The sequence below is a fragment of the Engystomops pustulosus genome, chromosome 5 (genome assembly GCF_040894005.1).
Source record: "Engystomops pustulosus chromosome 5, aEngPut4.maternal, whole genome shotgun sequence".
Classification (NCBI taxonomy): domain Eukaryota; kingdom Metazoa; phylum Chordata; class Amphibia; order Anura; family Leptodactylidae; genus Engystomops; species Engystomops pustulosus.
In genome coordinates this window covers 208,668,621-208,685,181 of record NC_092415.1, presented here as the reverse complement: position 1 = coordinate 208,685,181, position 16,561 = coordinate 208,668,621, and the positions used below count along the sequence as shown (strand labels likewise).

Sequence of the window (16,561 nt, the reverse complement as noted above, 5' to 3'; positions counted from 1 at the left end):
TCAGCCTGTGCACCGTCACGTCTGTGGTGTTAAACAGTATGGCGACCCCGGCATACGGCTCCACAGCCAGTGACCAGTAAGAAGGACCAGACCGCCACTCACGCTCAGCCTCACGGAGATGCCCTAAGGTGGTCAGACGGGTCTCCTGCAGGAAGATGACATCAGCGTCCAAATATCTTAGGTGGTCATATACAGCGTGTCTGGTCCTTCTTACTTTAATGCTGTTGACGTTGCTAGAAGCAACTTTTAGAGAGAACCCAGCCATTATAACCAAAATAAGCAAAGCAGCGACCCCCATCATCATATGTCAGAGTCATCCTCCCCCTGTACACCACCAGTCTCCATGTCTGACTCCTCAGCGGTATCTACAGGAGGGGGCTTCTTTTTAGTTGGAGGATCCCCTGTGTCCACCTCACACTCATTTTGAATGCGCTGTAACTCTCTCTCATAATCCCCATCCGACTCTGACAGAGCATCATATCTGTTAGATAGGACCATGACCCCGGCATCACCACTGGACTTTCTCCTGGTTTTTGGGCCTAAATTACAATCTTCCTCAGGTTTACGAGAGGATTTATCTTTTTTTTTCCTCTTGTTCTTCTTTGACTCCTCAAATTCAGATAGTGTTACAGAGGTGGCTGCCTGAGGCTGCTCCTGGGTGACCATCTCCATATTCCCCTGATTGCTGTCTGACTGCTGGGGTTCTGGTACTGTCTCACCTGACCCCTGCTGTACCTCCCGCCTGGTCAGAATTTGCCCCGACACCAGGGCCTCCTCCTCTAAGGCGTCTGCCTCCTGCACCATCTCATCATCTGACAAGTCCCTGGCGATGTTATGCCAGGCCTCCGGGCAATCCTTGTGTGGGTGGCCCATCTCTCCGCAGAGGTTGCATCGTACCGTCTCACAGGTGGCGCTGAGATGGCCGACCTCCCCACACAGGTTGCATTTTGCCACTGTGCATATTTTGGCCACGTGACCGATCTTACCACATCTAAAGCATTTCCGTGCCTGCCCGGGATAGAAGCAGACGCCCTTTTCTCTACCTATATAGAAGGAGTTGGGGAGGTGCAGGGTGATATTATTATACTGGCGTAACTTTACCAGCACCTTCCACCCTCCAGTCCAGATACCGTCGGCGTCTCTATTCTTAGTGAGGTCAGACACAAGATCACAATGGCGCCTGAGCCACACTAGAATGTCCTGGGGAGGAACAGACTCGTTCCAGAATATTATATTAACTACCACAGTATCTGGCCTGGATATGGGGACAAAAATAAACTTATTCCAGCCGTCAGTGTCCCTAAGCCGGGGGAATTTATCCCAGAACCTGTCCAGACTAGACATGAGCTTAAAGCTGACATCGTAGCCCTGTCTGCCTGGCAGGTTAATGACCGCCAGGATGTCATCAGGCGTGAACCCCATCTGGCGGCACAGGAGATCCCGCACCACAAACCTCCTATCTGGTAGATCATCCTTGGTGCCTCAGGTCTTAAAGCGCACCACGTTCCTCCTCTTAAACGCCTGCCCGGAGTAGTGCGCGCCGGAGGTGAAGGAGGGAGCGCCGCGGCTCCAGGCGTTTTTAGGAGGTTCCTGACGGGGCTCACTACGGGAATTGGGGGGAGGGTCTGATCTAGAGGGACCTGACTCTACTGGGGGGCTCGATGTTAAAGGGGGGAAGTCACACACATTATCTTGTATAACCCCCTGCCCCCCATCCATGTTTTCCTCCGGTGGCTGTACATCCCAGATAGAATGAGGGTCCCCTCCATCCCCCGACCCCTCATGTATAGCAACAGTGTCCCCAGTCCCAAGCACAACAGAGTTTTGCTGGGTCACCGCATCACCCTGACCCATAGATGCAAGTTCACCATTTTCAGACACTGCTGGGACTTGTGGTACTACAGGTCCATGCACCTGCTCTGGGACCGCTGCAGAGGTCTGCGGCTGATCTTGTCTCTGTCCTTTCTGGAACGAGAAGCTCGCAGGCCTGAGAACCTGTGTAACACGCGGGGAGACATCTGGGGGAACGGAACCAGCTTGTGCTGTAGGGGCCCGGGGCCCAGAGTCACAGCTCTGTCTCTGCTGGGAGAAGCGCTCCTGGTTCCTGTAAGACTCGGCCAGGGGTCCCATCCTCTCCAGGACACAGTCCATATCCCTGACCACCTGTGCCAGCTCTATGCCTAGTCCCTGCAGCTTGGAGTTATACAGGGTGCTGCTCTCAGGGTGCGCAGTTCTAAGTGAATACATACAGTCTATTTGCATCTGCAGCATTTTCTTGTGGTTAGTCAGCTCCCCCATCCTCCTTACCAGGGTCGGTATCTCCTCCGCCATCTGCAGCTCCCCCATCCTCCTTACCAGGGTCGGTATCTCCTCCGCCATCTGCAGCTCCCCCATCCTCCTTACCAGGGTCGGTATCTCCTCCGCCATCTGCAGCTCCCCCATCCTCCTTACCAGGGTCGGTATCTCCTCCGCCATCTGCAGCTCCGGTGCCCGTGCGGTCTCCTTCCCCTGCTGTGCTGGTCGGGGTGCAGCTCCAGATGGTTTGGGTGCACCCGTCTCCTTCCCAGGCTTGTGGCTTGCACTGGCAGGGGCCTGTTCACACTTAGCAGCACTTGTAGTAACAGTCTGCGGCTTTACTGCTGACCTGGTGCGGCCTGGAGCGGCCATGCTGGACACCACATCCCTCTGCTGCAGGTTCTCTCTCAGGGTCTGTCTCTCCAGAGACCTTCTCCTCTGTCTGGGTGCAGGAGTGGGGGGCTGTGCACCTGCTGCTTGTCTCACACTCTGCTGCATCACCTGAGCTCCTCCACGCTGGCTGGTCATGGCACTTGCTGCTTTCACTGCAGTATTCATGTTCAAATCTTTCTCTTTCTCCAATACAGCGACATCATGTCCACAATCTTCACTCTTCATGACTTTAGGATTTGCATCCCTAACAGAAAGTTTTTGGGAGACCACTCCCGGTGTAGGCCTGGAAGCCTGGGCCTTGCTTGGGGAATCTCCCCACCCAGGGTGGCCCCGCCCTGGGCTAGCTCCAGACATGAGGAGGGTCAAGAGCTCACACCACACACAACCTCACCTCTAGGAGGCAGTATTATAGTAGTTATATCCCTGTACATAGGGGGCAGTATTATAGTAGTTATATTCCTGTACATAGGGGGCAGTATTATAGTAGTTATATTCCTGTACATAGAGGACAGTATTATAGTAGTTATATTCCTGTACATAGGGGGCAGTATTATAGTAGTTATATTCCTGTACATAGGGGGCAGTATTATAGTAGTTATTTTCCTATACATAGGGGGCAGTATTATAGTAGTTATATTCCTGTACATAGGGGGCAGTATTATAGTAGTTATTTTCCTGTACATAGGGGGCAGTATTATAGTAGTTATATTCCGGTACATAGGGGGCAGTATTATAGTAGTTATATTCCTGTACATAGGGGCAGTATTATAGTAGTTATATTCTTGTACATAGGGGCAGTATTATAGTAGTTATATTCCTGTACATAGGGGGCAGTATTATAGTAGTTATTTTCCTGTACATAGGGGGCAGTATTATAGTAGTTATATTCCGGTACATAGGGGGCAGTATTATAGTAGTTATATTCCTGTACATAGGGGCAGTATTATAGTAGTTATATTCTTGTACATAGGGGCAGTATTATAGTAGTTATATTCCTGTACATAGGGGGCAGTATTATAGTAGTTATATTCTTGTACATAGGGGGCAGTATTATAGTAGTTATATTCCTGTACATAGGGGGCAGTATTATAGTAGTTATATTCCTGTACATAGGGGGCAGTATTATAGTAGTTATATTCCTGTACATAGGGGGCAGCATTATAGTAGTTATATTCCTATATATAGGGGCAGTATTATAGTAGTTATATTCCTGTACATAGGGGGCAGTATTATAGTAGTTATATTCCTGTACATAGGGGGCAGTATTATAGTAGTTATATTCCTGTACATAGGGAGCAGTATTATAGTAGTTATATTCCTGTACACAGGGGGTAGTATTATAGTAGTTATATTACTGTACATAGGGGGCAGTATTATAGTAGTTATATTCCTGTACATAGGGGGCAGTATTATAGTAGTTATATTCCTGTACATAGGGGGCAGTATTATAGTAGTTATATTCCTGTACATAGGAGGCAGTATTATAGTAGTTATACTCCTGTACATAGGGGGCAGTATTATAGTAGTTATATTCCTGTACATAGGGGGCAGTATTATAGTAGTTATATTCTTGTACATAGGGGGCAGTATTATAGTAGTTATATTCCTGTACATAGGGGGCAGTATTATAGTACTTATATTCCTGTACATAGGGGGCAGCATTATAGTAGTTATATTCCTATATATAGGGGCAGTATTATAGTAGTTATATTCCTGTACATAGGGGGCAGTATTATAGTAGTTATATTCCTGTACATAGGGGGCAGTATTATAGTAGTTATATTCCTGTACATAGGGGGCAGTATTATAGTAGTTATATTCTTGTACATAGGGGGCAGTATTATAGTAGTTATATTCTTGTACATAGGGGGCAGTATTATAGTAGTTATATTCCTGTACATAGGGGGCAGTATTATAGTAGTTATATTCCTGTACATAGGGGGCAGTATTATAGTAGTTATATTCCTGTACATAGGGGGCAGTATTATAGTAGTTATATTCTTGTACATAGGGGGCAGTATTATAGTAGTTATATTCTTGTACATAGGGGGCAATTTTTATTAGTAAAAAACAAACATAAATACAGAAATACTTTTTCCATCAAAATAAATCATACATATTCATAAAAATGAAATGTATATTAAATATAACTTAAGAGTCCATTTTGGCTGAAAGGGAAACAAAGAAAAAACAGAAAAAAAACAAAAACAAATGCATCCACATTATATAATCGGACATATTTCAGTCTAGATGGATGTTCCTCCAGAGTGTTATATTCTCCCCCTTTTTCCTGACCTCTAATGACCTGATCCACCTGAGCTCGGACATTATGAGGCTTATGGCCTTATTATGATGGAATGGCTCGCTGTGTATGGACACTCTGGTTCTCATGTGCCAGTGATAGTACTTGATGACCTGGATCACTATGTACATGGTCTCCCGGTCGATGTTACTTACAGTAGGTGTCACACCATAGAGGATCTCTGGGTACCTGAGGGACTGCAGTGATGGGATTCTTAGCTTGTTGGAAATGTCCTGCCAGATGTTCCGTCCACCCCAGCACTGAGAGATAAAATGGACCATAGTCTCCTCTGTCTGACACCCGAGGGGACACATACGATCAGTCACACTTAGGAACTTTAGATTTCCCCTGACAAACAGTTTCCCCTGTAATGAGAGCCAGGCGATGTCACAGAACTTATAGGGCAGCCTCCGACCATTCATAAACCTCAGGCTGTCCTTTAGGGTGGTGGTTGGACAGTCTGGAAGTGCCAGCTGCAGAGAGTAGAAGGTCCTACAGACTCTGGAGTACAGATCTTTCCTGGTCTTACTTTCAATAAAAGACTTGTCTATCCCCCATTTCCTTAAACACCTAAGACCATACTCCAGATACTGGGGGAGGAAGCCAGGAGTCCATCGCCCCCTCTTGAGACTGCCGCCTCGCACCCAAGACTCTGCAAAAGGCAATATCCAGTCCCTGACACTACTTACCCACAGGAGATCATTATTTGAGTCCAGGCTTCCAAAATTTACTTTCAGAAACATGGAGTCAAAAAAGACCCTTGGATTTAACATATCCAGTCCACCCTCTCTCCTCTGCAGGTAGGTGATCCCTCTTTTTACTGGGTTCAACCTGTTCCCCCATAAAAGCTGGAAGAACAGGCTAAAGAGCCTAGCGGAGAAAGATTCTGGCAAAGGAAAGACAACAGAGACGTAGAGGAAGACAGGGACCAGGTAAGTCTTCAGCAGAGTAACCCTTTCTCTATAGGTCAGCCTCCAGTTCTTCCATCGCTGAACCTTTACATTTCCGGCTTCCAACTTTTTCTCCCAATTTAGTATGGAATTATCTTCCCTCCCAAATTTAACCCCAAGGATTTTAATATGGGTGGAGGCCTTGGCGAACTGTGGCAGATCAAAGTCAGGAGCAGCATCCAATGTCCAGAAAGCCTGACTCTTCTCTAGGTTAACCATAGACCCAGAGGCCTCTGAGTAACTTCTGATGGCTGCAGATAACATCTCCACCTCACGAGGTTCAGATATCACCACAGTCACATCATCCGCGTAGGCAACAACATCCAGGGGCAAGCAATGGGGGACCGGCACCCCCCGAAAATCACACCGCTGCAGTGATCTCAGGAACGGATCGATAGCGAACACATACAGCAGTGGACTCAGGGGGCAGCCCTGTCGCACCCCGGCCTCTACCCTGAAAGTGTCCCCCTGCCAACCATTGATGAGAGGAAAGCTCTTCGCCTCTCTGTACAAAGTCCTGAGCCAATCCACAAATTCTCCCGGAATACCGTACTTTGATAAAGTGGCCCATAGATAATCGTGGTCAACCCTGTCAAAGGCTTTAGCCTGGTCCAGACCTACAACATATCTCCCACACCTCAGAGCTTTACATCTCTCAAACATCTCTCTTATCGAGATGACTGCTCCAGAGATGTTCCGCCCTTTTACTGTGCCGTACTGAGAGCCTGCCAACAGTGCCGGGGACAAACAGACTAATCTAGAAAACAGGATTTTTGCCAAAATCTTCCTGTCAACATTCAAGAGGGCGATCGGCCTCCAGTTCTTGATGTCACTAGGCTCTTTCCCTTTGGACAGCAGGATTAACGATGAGACTCTCATGGATGGAGGCATCAGGTGATTTTCTAGACAATTTCTGTAAACATCCATGAGGATTGGAGCTAAGAGGTCTCTGAACTTCTTATAAAATTCTGCTGTAATACCATCAGGACCTGGTGCCTTCTTCAGATTTAACTTATCAATAGCCTCTTTTATCTCCTCCACCGTTATTTCTGCTGTCAAAGGAGAAAAATCCAAATCTCTAGTATCAGGGCCTGGAGTTGCCTCCAAGAATTGGGTCACTTTTTCCTTATCCAAAGCTTTCTTCTGAAACAAGTCAGTATAGTAAGATCTCACCACCCCCAGGATTCCCTCCCGAGACTCTTGTAAGACACCCTGGGAGTCAGTGAGACCTGCGATCAGTTTCTTCTCCACACGCTCCCGGCAATTCTCAAATGGATCCGGTGCCCCTCGGGTTCCATAGTCCCTTTCCACTACCAGGGAGGTGTACCTACTGTACTGATACTGCCTTATCTCAGATTTCAGCCGGTCAATCCTTTGTTGGTCATCCCCACCCGCCGAATAGAGTGACTCCAATTCTTTACGCAGTCTCAGATACTGGCTGTACTTACTTCTCCCCTTCTTAATTGACAGTCTCTGCAAGAGGGACCGGATCTCCTCCTTGACGTCCTCCCACCAGTCGGCCATGTTATTATAAAAATCTACTCTGTCCAGTTGATGCTGAAAGAAAGAGTAAATGTATTCCTGGACAGAATCATCATCTAACAGACTAGAATTTAGTCTCCACAGCCCTCTACCAACATCAGGATACTTAGAGGCACCCAAACAAAAATATAAAGCTGAGTGATCGGAGTATGGGACCGTTCTTTCCCTTCTTTCTCCAATGGCTTCAGTAGGACTTACCAGAGCTAGATCTATCCTGCTGCTGCGTCCTGCACAGGTGTAAGTGAACTTGGGACTCCTACCACCCTCTACAAAAACATCGGACAGGCCAGCCTGCTGAATAATACTATTTAGGACTTTACAGTCCCTGGTAAGGGGCCTACTGTTCCTGTCCCTGGTGGTAGTGGTGGCATTAAAGTCCCCAGCCATGATGACAGGAATTGATGTGAACAGATAAGGCTTTACATCATTAAAAAGCTGAGTCCTTTCGGTCACTGTCTGTGGGCCATAGATGTTAATGAGCCGGAGTCTTCTACCTCTGATGGTGACCTCTAGCAGCAGGCACCGTCCCATCGATATCTCGGTGAGTCTGTGGACGGTGACATCATGGGTGTTAAACAAGATGGAGACTCCGGCATAAGGCTCCACAGCCAGCGACCAAAAGGACGGACCAGACTGCCAATCTCTCTCCGCCTCTCGTATGAGACCCAAGGTGTTTAATCGGGTCTCCTGTAAGAAGAACACATCGGCCTTGAGATACTTTAGATGATCATACACAACATGCCTGGTCCTTCTAGCTCTAATGCTATTCACATTACTGGTGACCACAGTAAGATGGAAGTGCGCCATCATAAAAAGAAATAGAAAGACCATCCCCATCATCATAGATCAGAGTCAGAGTTGTTTTCCTGACTACAAGTTTCCATATCCCAAACTGACTGAGACTCGGCATTAAGGGGTTTCCTTTTTGTGGGAGGATCTCCCCCTGGGTCGTCATCATATTCCTCCATCATACGTTGCAGCTCTCGATCTATCTCCTCCTCCCCATCTGACTCGGACAGTACGCTGTACCTATTAGTGGTTACAGTAACATCAGCCTGACTCTGCACTTTCATTTTTGAGGGTTTTTGGACGGTGGTCCACGCACTCTCAGGTTTTCTGGTGCTTTTATCCTTCTTCCTCTTTTTAACACTATTATTTTCCCTTGTGGTTGGTATCAGTTCAGGGGAAGAGACGGGCGCTGGCTGCACTACAGGCTGCTCCACTACCTCCATGTCTCCCTCTGTGTTACCTGTCCCTGGATGGTCCGGGGCAGCACCACTAATATCTGGGGTCTCTGGCACTGTGCACACTGACCCTGACAATAGGGCCTCCTCCTCCTGCTCCTCCTCTGGTACATCTGCCCCTTCCATCAGGTCTTCATCGGGGAGGTCCCTACAGATGTTGTGCCAGGCATCAGGGCAGTCCCTATGGGGGTGACCGATCTGACCACAAAGGTTGCACCTGATGGTCTTGCAGTTGGCGCTCACATGGCCGAGGTCTCCGCACAGGGTGCACTTCACTGTGGTGCAGTTACTCGCCACATGACCGGATCTTCCACACTTAAAACATAACCTGGGCTGACCAACGTAGAAACACACACCCTTCTCTCTGCCGATAAAGAATGAGTTGGGGAGGTGATGGGTGACGTTCTGGTTCTGATGTAATTTAACCAGGACCCTCCACCCCCCGGTCCAGATCCCATCCTCATCCCTGGTCTTGGTCATGTCTGACATGAGGGTGCAATGTCTCTTAAGCCAGGTAATGATATCCTGAGGTGGGACAGACTCGTTCCAGAACAGGATGGTGACAATGGCAGTATCTAGTTTGGAGATGGGAATAAAACTAAACTTACTCCATCCCTCAGTATCTCTGTAGCGGGGTTGTTGAGCCCAGAACCGGTCCAGATTAGACATCAGCTTGAAACTAATGTCATACCCCTGTCTATCAGGCAGATTTATTACAGCCAGGATGTCGGCTGGCTGGAAACCCATCTGGGTGCACAACATGTCCCTCACCACGTGTCTCCTGTCAGGCAGATCCTCTTTGGCCCCCTTATGCCTAAACCTGACAACATTCCTCCTCTTGAAGGCCTGGCCGGTGTAATGGGTGCTGGAGGAGAAAAATGGGGAACCCCGACTCCACGCATTCCCTGATGTCTGACCCCTGTCCTGCTGTGGGGGTTGTGTGGGCTGTGGACCATCTGCACTAGGGCCTTGCTGACCACCCGGACCATGGGGCTCTGCTGCCTGTGGCGTGACTAGTGGGGGGAATTCCTCAGCTGTAGATTGTCCCGCACCCTCCACAACAACATCAGTGCTATCTGCGTCATTAGCTGCCATAGACTGCACTGGAGATGACTCCTCAGCTGGGACATTATTATGCACAGAAACATCAGACATATCAGAAACAGCAACCACAATATTAGGCACATCAGCAGCTTCATCAATATCAGCATTAACCCCTTGCACATCACAGTCCTGAATGTCCTCCCCAGAAACATCCTGCACAGCAAAGTCCTGTGGAGAAACACCCTGAGGTGCTAAGGTGTTACCTTCAGGTGCGAGTCCTGAGTCCTCCTGCAGTTTGCCTTGTGGTGTTTGCACAACTTCACTGCTGTCATCAGGTCTGCTTACTGCTGGGACTTGTGGTGCCTCACCAAGGGTTGCTGGGACTTGTGGTGCCTCATCAAGGGTTGCTGGGTCTTGTAGTACCTCACCGTGTTGATATCTTCTTTTGTATACTTCTCCCTCCTCAAAAAGAAGAGTTGCCGGCTGCAGTACTGGCCTTACATGGGACTGCTGGGTCTCAGACCTTGATGTTGACGCAGACATCTTGTCAAACCTCTGCTGGTTCCTGTAGGTCTCTCCAACTGGTCCCATTTGGTCAATAACAGACTCCATCTCCCTCACAATGTCAGAGAGCTGTTTGGCCAGGGAGTCCAGCTTGTTATCCAGCAGGTTCTGCTTCCCAGGGTTTGCTGTCTTTAGCATATATGTACAATCTATTTGTTTTTGCAGGTACAGCTTTTGTTTTTGTAAAGCATCCATCTTCCTCACCAGTGCTGGGATCTGAGCGGCCAGCTGGAGCTCCGGTGATGGCTCTGGGGGCTGCAGTTTGCTGCTGGGGTGTTGTTCTGACTTGGTTGCAGGCCTGGATCCTGTAGCCGCACCACCACTCTTTCCTGGTAACAGACCCGGTGACTTTGGTGCAAAGTCCTGTGACTTCTGGTGTTTGGAAGCTGCTGTTACTGCTCGTGGGTCACAATCTCTTGCTGGGTGACTGGGTCCCAGAGGTCTTGCAGACACAACATCAGTAGCACCTTTGGGTCTTTCCTCATGGCCGCCTTGCATCTCCTTCCCAGCCTGCATTCCCCCAGACCTGGTGCGCTCAGCTGGTAACATCACTCGCTGCTTCAGGTTCTCCTGGATGGTCTGTCTCTCCAGCGATGTCCTCCTCTGCCTGCCCGGGGTGGAGGTGGATTGTCTGTCTCTCCAGCGATGTCCTCCTCTGCCTGCCCGGGGTGGAGGTGGATTGTCTGTCTCTCCAGCGATGTCCTCCTCTGCCTGCCCGGGGTGGAGGTGGATTGTCTGTCTCTCCAGTGATGTCCTCCTCTGCCTGCCCGGGGTGGAGGTGGATTGTCTGTCTCTCCAGCGATGTCCTCCTCTGCCTGCCCGGGGTGGAGGTGGATTGTCCACCTGAGGCCTGGGATGGAGGCTGCTGCACACTCTGCATGTTCCTTGCTTTTGGACTTTCAGGCACTTTAGCTTTACTCACAGGTACTACAATCATACTTGCAGGTTGTTTCACCAAGTTCTGACCTGAAACTGCTGGTTTTTCCACATCAAATTTCTTTGTAAAACTGGGACTGTTCACATTTGTTCCTTTCACGGAGTCTTTTGAAATCACATTGGTTGCTTGCACTGGCTGAGTAGTATTCACCAGATTAGGCCTAGAAGCCTGGGCCTTGCATGGGGAGCTTCCCCACCCAGGGTGGCCCCGCCCTGGGCTAGCTCCAGACATCCAGAGAGATCAGGAGCTCAACTAGCACACAACCTCACCTCTAGGAGGCAGGATTATAGTAGTTATATTCCTGTACATAGGAGGCAGTATTATAGTAGTTATATTCCTGTACATAGGGGGCAGTATTATAGTAGTTATATTCCTGTACATAGGGGGCAGTATTATAGTAGTTATATTCCTGTACATAGGGAGCAGTATTATAGTAGTTATATTCTTGTACATAGGGGGCAGTATTATAGTAGTTATATTCTTGTACATAGGGGGCAGTATTATAGTAGTTATATTCCTGTACATAGGGGGCAGTATTATAGTAGTTATATTCCTGTACATAGGGGGCAGTATTATAGTAGTTATATTCCTGAACATAGGGGGCAGTATTATAGTAGTTATATTCTTGTACATATGGGGCAGTATTATAGTAGTTATATTCCTGTACATAGGGGGCAGTATTATAGTAGTTATATTCCTGTACATAGGGGGCAGTATTATAGTAGTTATATTCCTGTACATAGGGGGCAGTATTATAGTAGTTATATTCTTGTACATAGGGGGCAGTATTATAGTAGTTATATTCCTGTACATAGGGGGCAGTATTATAGTACTTATATTCCTGTACATAGGGGGCAGCATTATAGTAGTTATATTCCTGTACATAGGGGGCAGTATTATAGTAGTTATATTCTTGTACATAGGGGGCAGTATTATAGTAGTTATATTCCTGTACATAGGGGGCAGTATTATAGTACTTATATTCCTGTACATAGGGGGCAGCATTATAGTAGTTATATTCCTATATATAGGGGCAGTATTATAGTAGTTATATTCCTGTACATAGGGGGCAGTATTATAGTAGTTATATTCCTATATATAGGGGCAGTATTATAGTAGTTATATTCCTGTACATAGGGGGCAGTATTATAGTAGTTATATTCCTGTACATAGGGGGCAGTATTATAGTAGTTATATTCCTGTACATAGGGGGCAGTATTATAGTAGTTATATTCTTGTACATAGGGGGCAGTATTATAGTAGTTATATTCCTGAACATAGGGGGCAGTATTATAGTAGTTATATTCTTGTACATATGGGGCAGTATTATAGTAGTTATATTCCTGTACATAGGGGGCAGTATTATAGTAGTTATATTCCTGTACATAGGGGGCAGTATTATAGTAGTTATATTCCTGTACATAGGGGGCAGTATTATAGTAGTTATATCCCTGTACATAGGGGGCAGTATTATAGTAGTTATATTCCTGAACATAGGGGGCAGTATTATAGTAGTTATATTCTTGTACATATGAGGCAGTATTATAGTAGTTAAATTCCTGTACATAGGGGGCAGTATTATAGTAGTTATATTCCTGTACATAGGGGGCAGTATTATAGTAGTTATATTCCTGTACATAGGGGGCAGTATTATAGTAGTTATATTCCTGTACATAGGGGGCAGTATTATAGTAGTTATATCCCTGTACATAGGGGCAGTATTATAGTAGTTATATTCCTGTACATAGGGGGCAGTATTATAGTAGTTATATTCCTGTACACAGGGGGCAGTATTATAGTAGTTATATTCCTGTACATAGGGGGCAGTATTATAGTAGTGATATTCCTGTACATAGGGGCAGTATTATAGTAGTTATATTCCTGTACATAGGGGGCAGTATTATAGTAGTGATATTCCTGTACATAGGGGGCAGTATTATAGGAGTTATATTCCTGTACATAGGGGGCAGTATTATAGTAGTTATATTCTTGTACATAGGGGGCAGTATTATAGTAGTTATATTCCTGTACATAGGGGGCAGTATTATAGTAGTTATATTCCTGTACATAGGGGGCAGTATTATAGTAGTTATATTCCTGTACATAGGGGGACAGTATTATAGTGTTATATTCTTGTACATAGGGGGCAGTATTATAGTAGTTATATTCCGGTACATAGAGGACAGTATTATAGTAGTTATATTCTTTTACATAGGGGGCAGTATTATAGTAGTTATATTCCTGTACATAGGGGGCAGTATTATAGTAGTTATATTCTTGTACATAGGGGGCAGTATTATAGTAGTTATATTCCTGTACATAGGGGGCAGTATTATAGTACTTATATTCCTGTACATAGGGGGCAGCATTATAGTAGTTATATTCCTATATATAGGGGCAGTATTATAGTAGTTATATTCCTGTACATAGGGGGCAGTATTATAGTAGTTATATTCTTGTACATAGGGGGCAGTATTATAGTAGTTATATTCCTATATATAGGGGCAGTATTATAGTAGTTATATTCTTGTACATAGGGGGCAGTATTATAGTAGTTATATTCTTGTACATAGACGGCAGTATTATAGTAGTTATATTCCTGTACATAGGGGGCAGTATTATAGTAGTTATATTCCTGTACATAGGGGGCAGTATTATAGTAGTTATATTCTTGTACATAGGGGGCAGTATTATAGTAGTTATATTCCTGTACACAGGGGGCAGTATTATAGTAGTTATATTCTTGTACACAGGGGGCAGTATTATAGTAGTTATATTCCTGTACATAGGGGGCAGTATTATAGTAGTTATATTCTTGTACATAGGGGGCAGTATTATAGTAGTTATATTCCTGTACATAGGGGGCAGTATTATAGTAGTTATATTCCTGTACATAGGGGGCAGTATTATAGTAGTTATATTCCTGTACATAGGGGGCAGTATTATAGTAGTTATATTCCTGTACATAGGGGGCAGTATTATAGTAGTTATATTCTTGTACACAGGGGCAGTATTATAGTAGTTATATTCTTGTACATAGGGGGCAGTATTATAGTAGTTATATTCTTGTACATAGGAGGCAGTATTATAGTAGTTATATTCCTGTACATAGGGGGCAGTATTATAGTAGTTATATTCCTGTACATAGGGGGCAGTATTATAGTAGTTATATTCTTGTACATAGGGGGCAGTATTATAGTAGTTATATTCTTGTACATAGGGGGCAGTATTATAGTAGTTATATTCCTGTACATAGGGGGCAGTATTATAGTAGTTATATTCTTGTACATAGGGAGCAATATTATAGTAGTTATATTCCTGTACATAGGGGCAGTATTATAGTAGTTATATTCCTGTACATAGGGGGCAGTATTATAGTAGTTATATTCCTGTACATAGGGGGCAGTATTATAGTAGTTATATCCCTGTACATAGGAGGCAGTATTATAGTAGTTATATTCCTGTACATAGGGGGCAGTATTATAGTAGTTATATTCCTGTACATAGGAGGCAGTATTATAGTAGTTATATTCCTGTACATAGGAGGCAGTATTATAGTAGTTATATTCCTGTACATAGGGGGCAGTATTATAGTAGTTATATTCCTGTACATAGGGGGCAGTATTATAGTAGTTATATTCCTGTACATAGGGAGCAGTATTATAGTAGTTATATTCTTGTACATAGGGGGCAGTATTATAGTAGTTATATTCTTGTACATAGGGGGCAGTATTATAGTAGTTATATTCCTGTACATAGGGGGCAGTATTATAGTAGTTATATTCCTGTACATAGGGGGCAGTATTATAGTAGTTATATTCCTGTACATAGGGGGCAGTATTATAGTAGTTATATTCCTGTACATAGGGAGCAGTATTATAGTAGTTATATTCTTGTACATAGGGGGCAGTATTATAGTAGTTATATTCCTGTACATAGGGGGCAGTATTATAGTAGTTATATTCCTGTACATAGGGGGCAGTATTATAGTAGTTATATTCTTGTACATAGGGGGCAGTATTATAGTAGTTATATTCCTGTACATAGGGAGCAGTATTATAGTAGTTATATTCCTGTACATAGGGGGCAGTATTATAGTAGTTATATTCTTGTACATAGGGGGCAGTATTATAGTAGTTATATTCCTGTACATAGGAGGCAGTATTATAGTAGTTATATTCCTGTACATAGGGGGCAGTATTATAGTAGTTATATTCTTGTACATAGGGGGCAGTATTATAGTAGTTATATTCCTGTACATAGGGGGCAGTATTATAGTAGTTATATTCCTGTACATAGGGGGCAGTATTATAATAGTTATATTCCTGTACATAGGGGGCAGTATTATAGTAGTTATATTCTTGTACATAGGGGGCAGTATTATAGTAGTTATATTCTTGTACATAGGGAGCAGTATTATAGTAGTTATATTCTTGTACATAGGGGGCAGTATTATAGTAGTTATATTCTTGTACATAGGGGGCAGTATTATAGTAGTTATATTCTTGTACATAGGGGGCAGTATTATAGTAGTTATATCCCTGTACATAGGGGCAGTATTATAGTAGTTATATTCTTGTACATAGGGAGCAGTATTATAGTAGTTATATTCTTGTACATAGGGGGCAGTATTATAGTAGTTATATTCTTGTACATAGGGGGCAGTATTATAGTAGTTATATTCTTGTACATAGGGGGCAGTAATAATACTGCTCTCCATCTGGTGCTTGTATTTTCCATGGTAATTCGTTTTCTCTCCTTGTCTCTTCCAGGATTACAGCGCTGGTATCTTTGTGAATTTGGAGTTCGCACTGAAACAGACATCTTGTCATAAAAGTCACTGGACTAAGACAGACTGTGAGATATTAAAGAATGGGGTAACGTTTTTGTCCAAACTCTCTGACCATTGCACAGAGAACTTCTGTATGAATAACTCCTGCTGTGATTTGTGACATGTACAGTATTATTCTGTCTCTACGGCATAACCAAGCAAGGGCTGAATTACTTTCCCTTCATTACCTTATTACTTCAAGTGGCCAGCAGGGGGAGCAATGCACACAGATTTCTACAGCATTGGAAATGATCCTGAGTTACATCCTGTAGATCTTTTATTATATATAAAAGTAAAAAACATAACACAAACCAAACATAATATACAATATCTTACCTGCTGGTCCAGCCCCATTCACACCTAGCAAAAACAATAACTTACAATACACCGAAATGAATAAACACCAAAAACCACAACCCCCACCCAACCGATTATCACATCCTGTTATATCCTGTAAAT

At 44.7% G+C, this 16,561-nt stretch overlaps 1 protein-coding gene across 1 annotated transcript in view; it reads left to right on the top strand.

Annotated features, from left to right (window-relative positions):
* Positions 1 to 16,561, top strand: part of RARRES2 (retinoic acid receptor responder 2) — a 53,205-nt gene that overhangs the window by 15,392 nt on the left and 21,252 nt on the right. Inside the window, exon 3 of the mRNA XM_072154500.1 lies at positions 16,044 to 16,148. Within this exon, the coding sequence (XP_072010601.1) occupies positions 16,044 to 16,148 (105 nt within the window). The remainder of the gene's footprint in view (positions 1 to 16,043; positions 16,149 to 16,561) is intronic.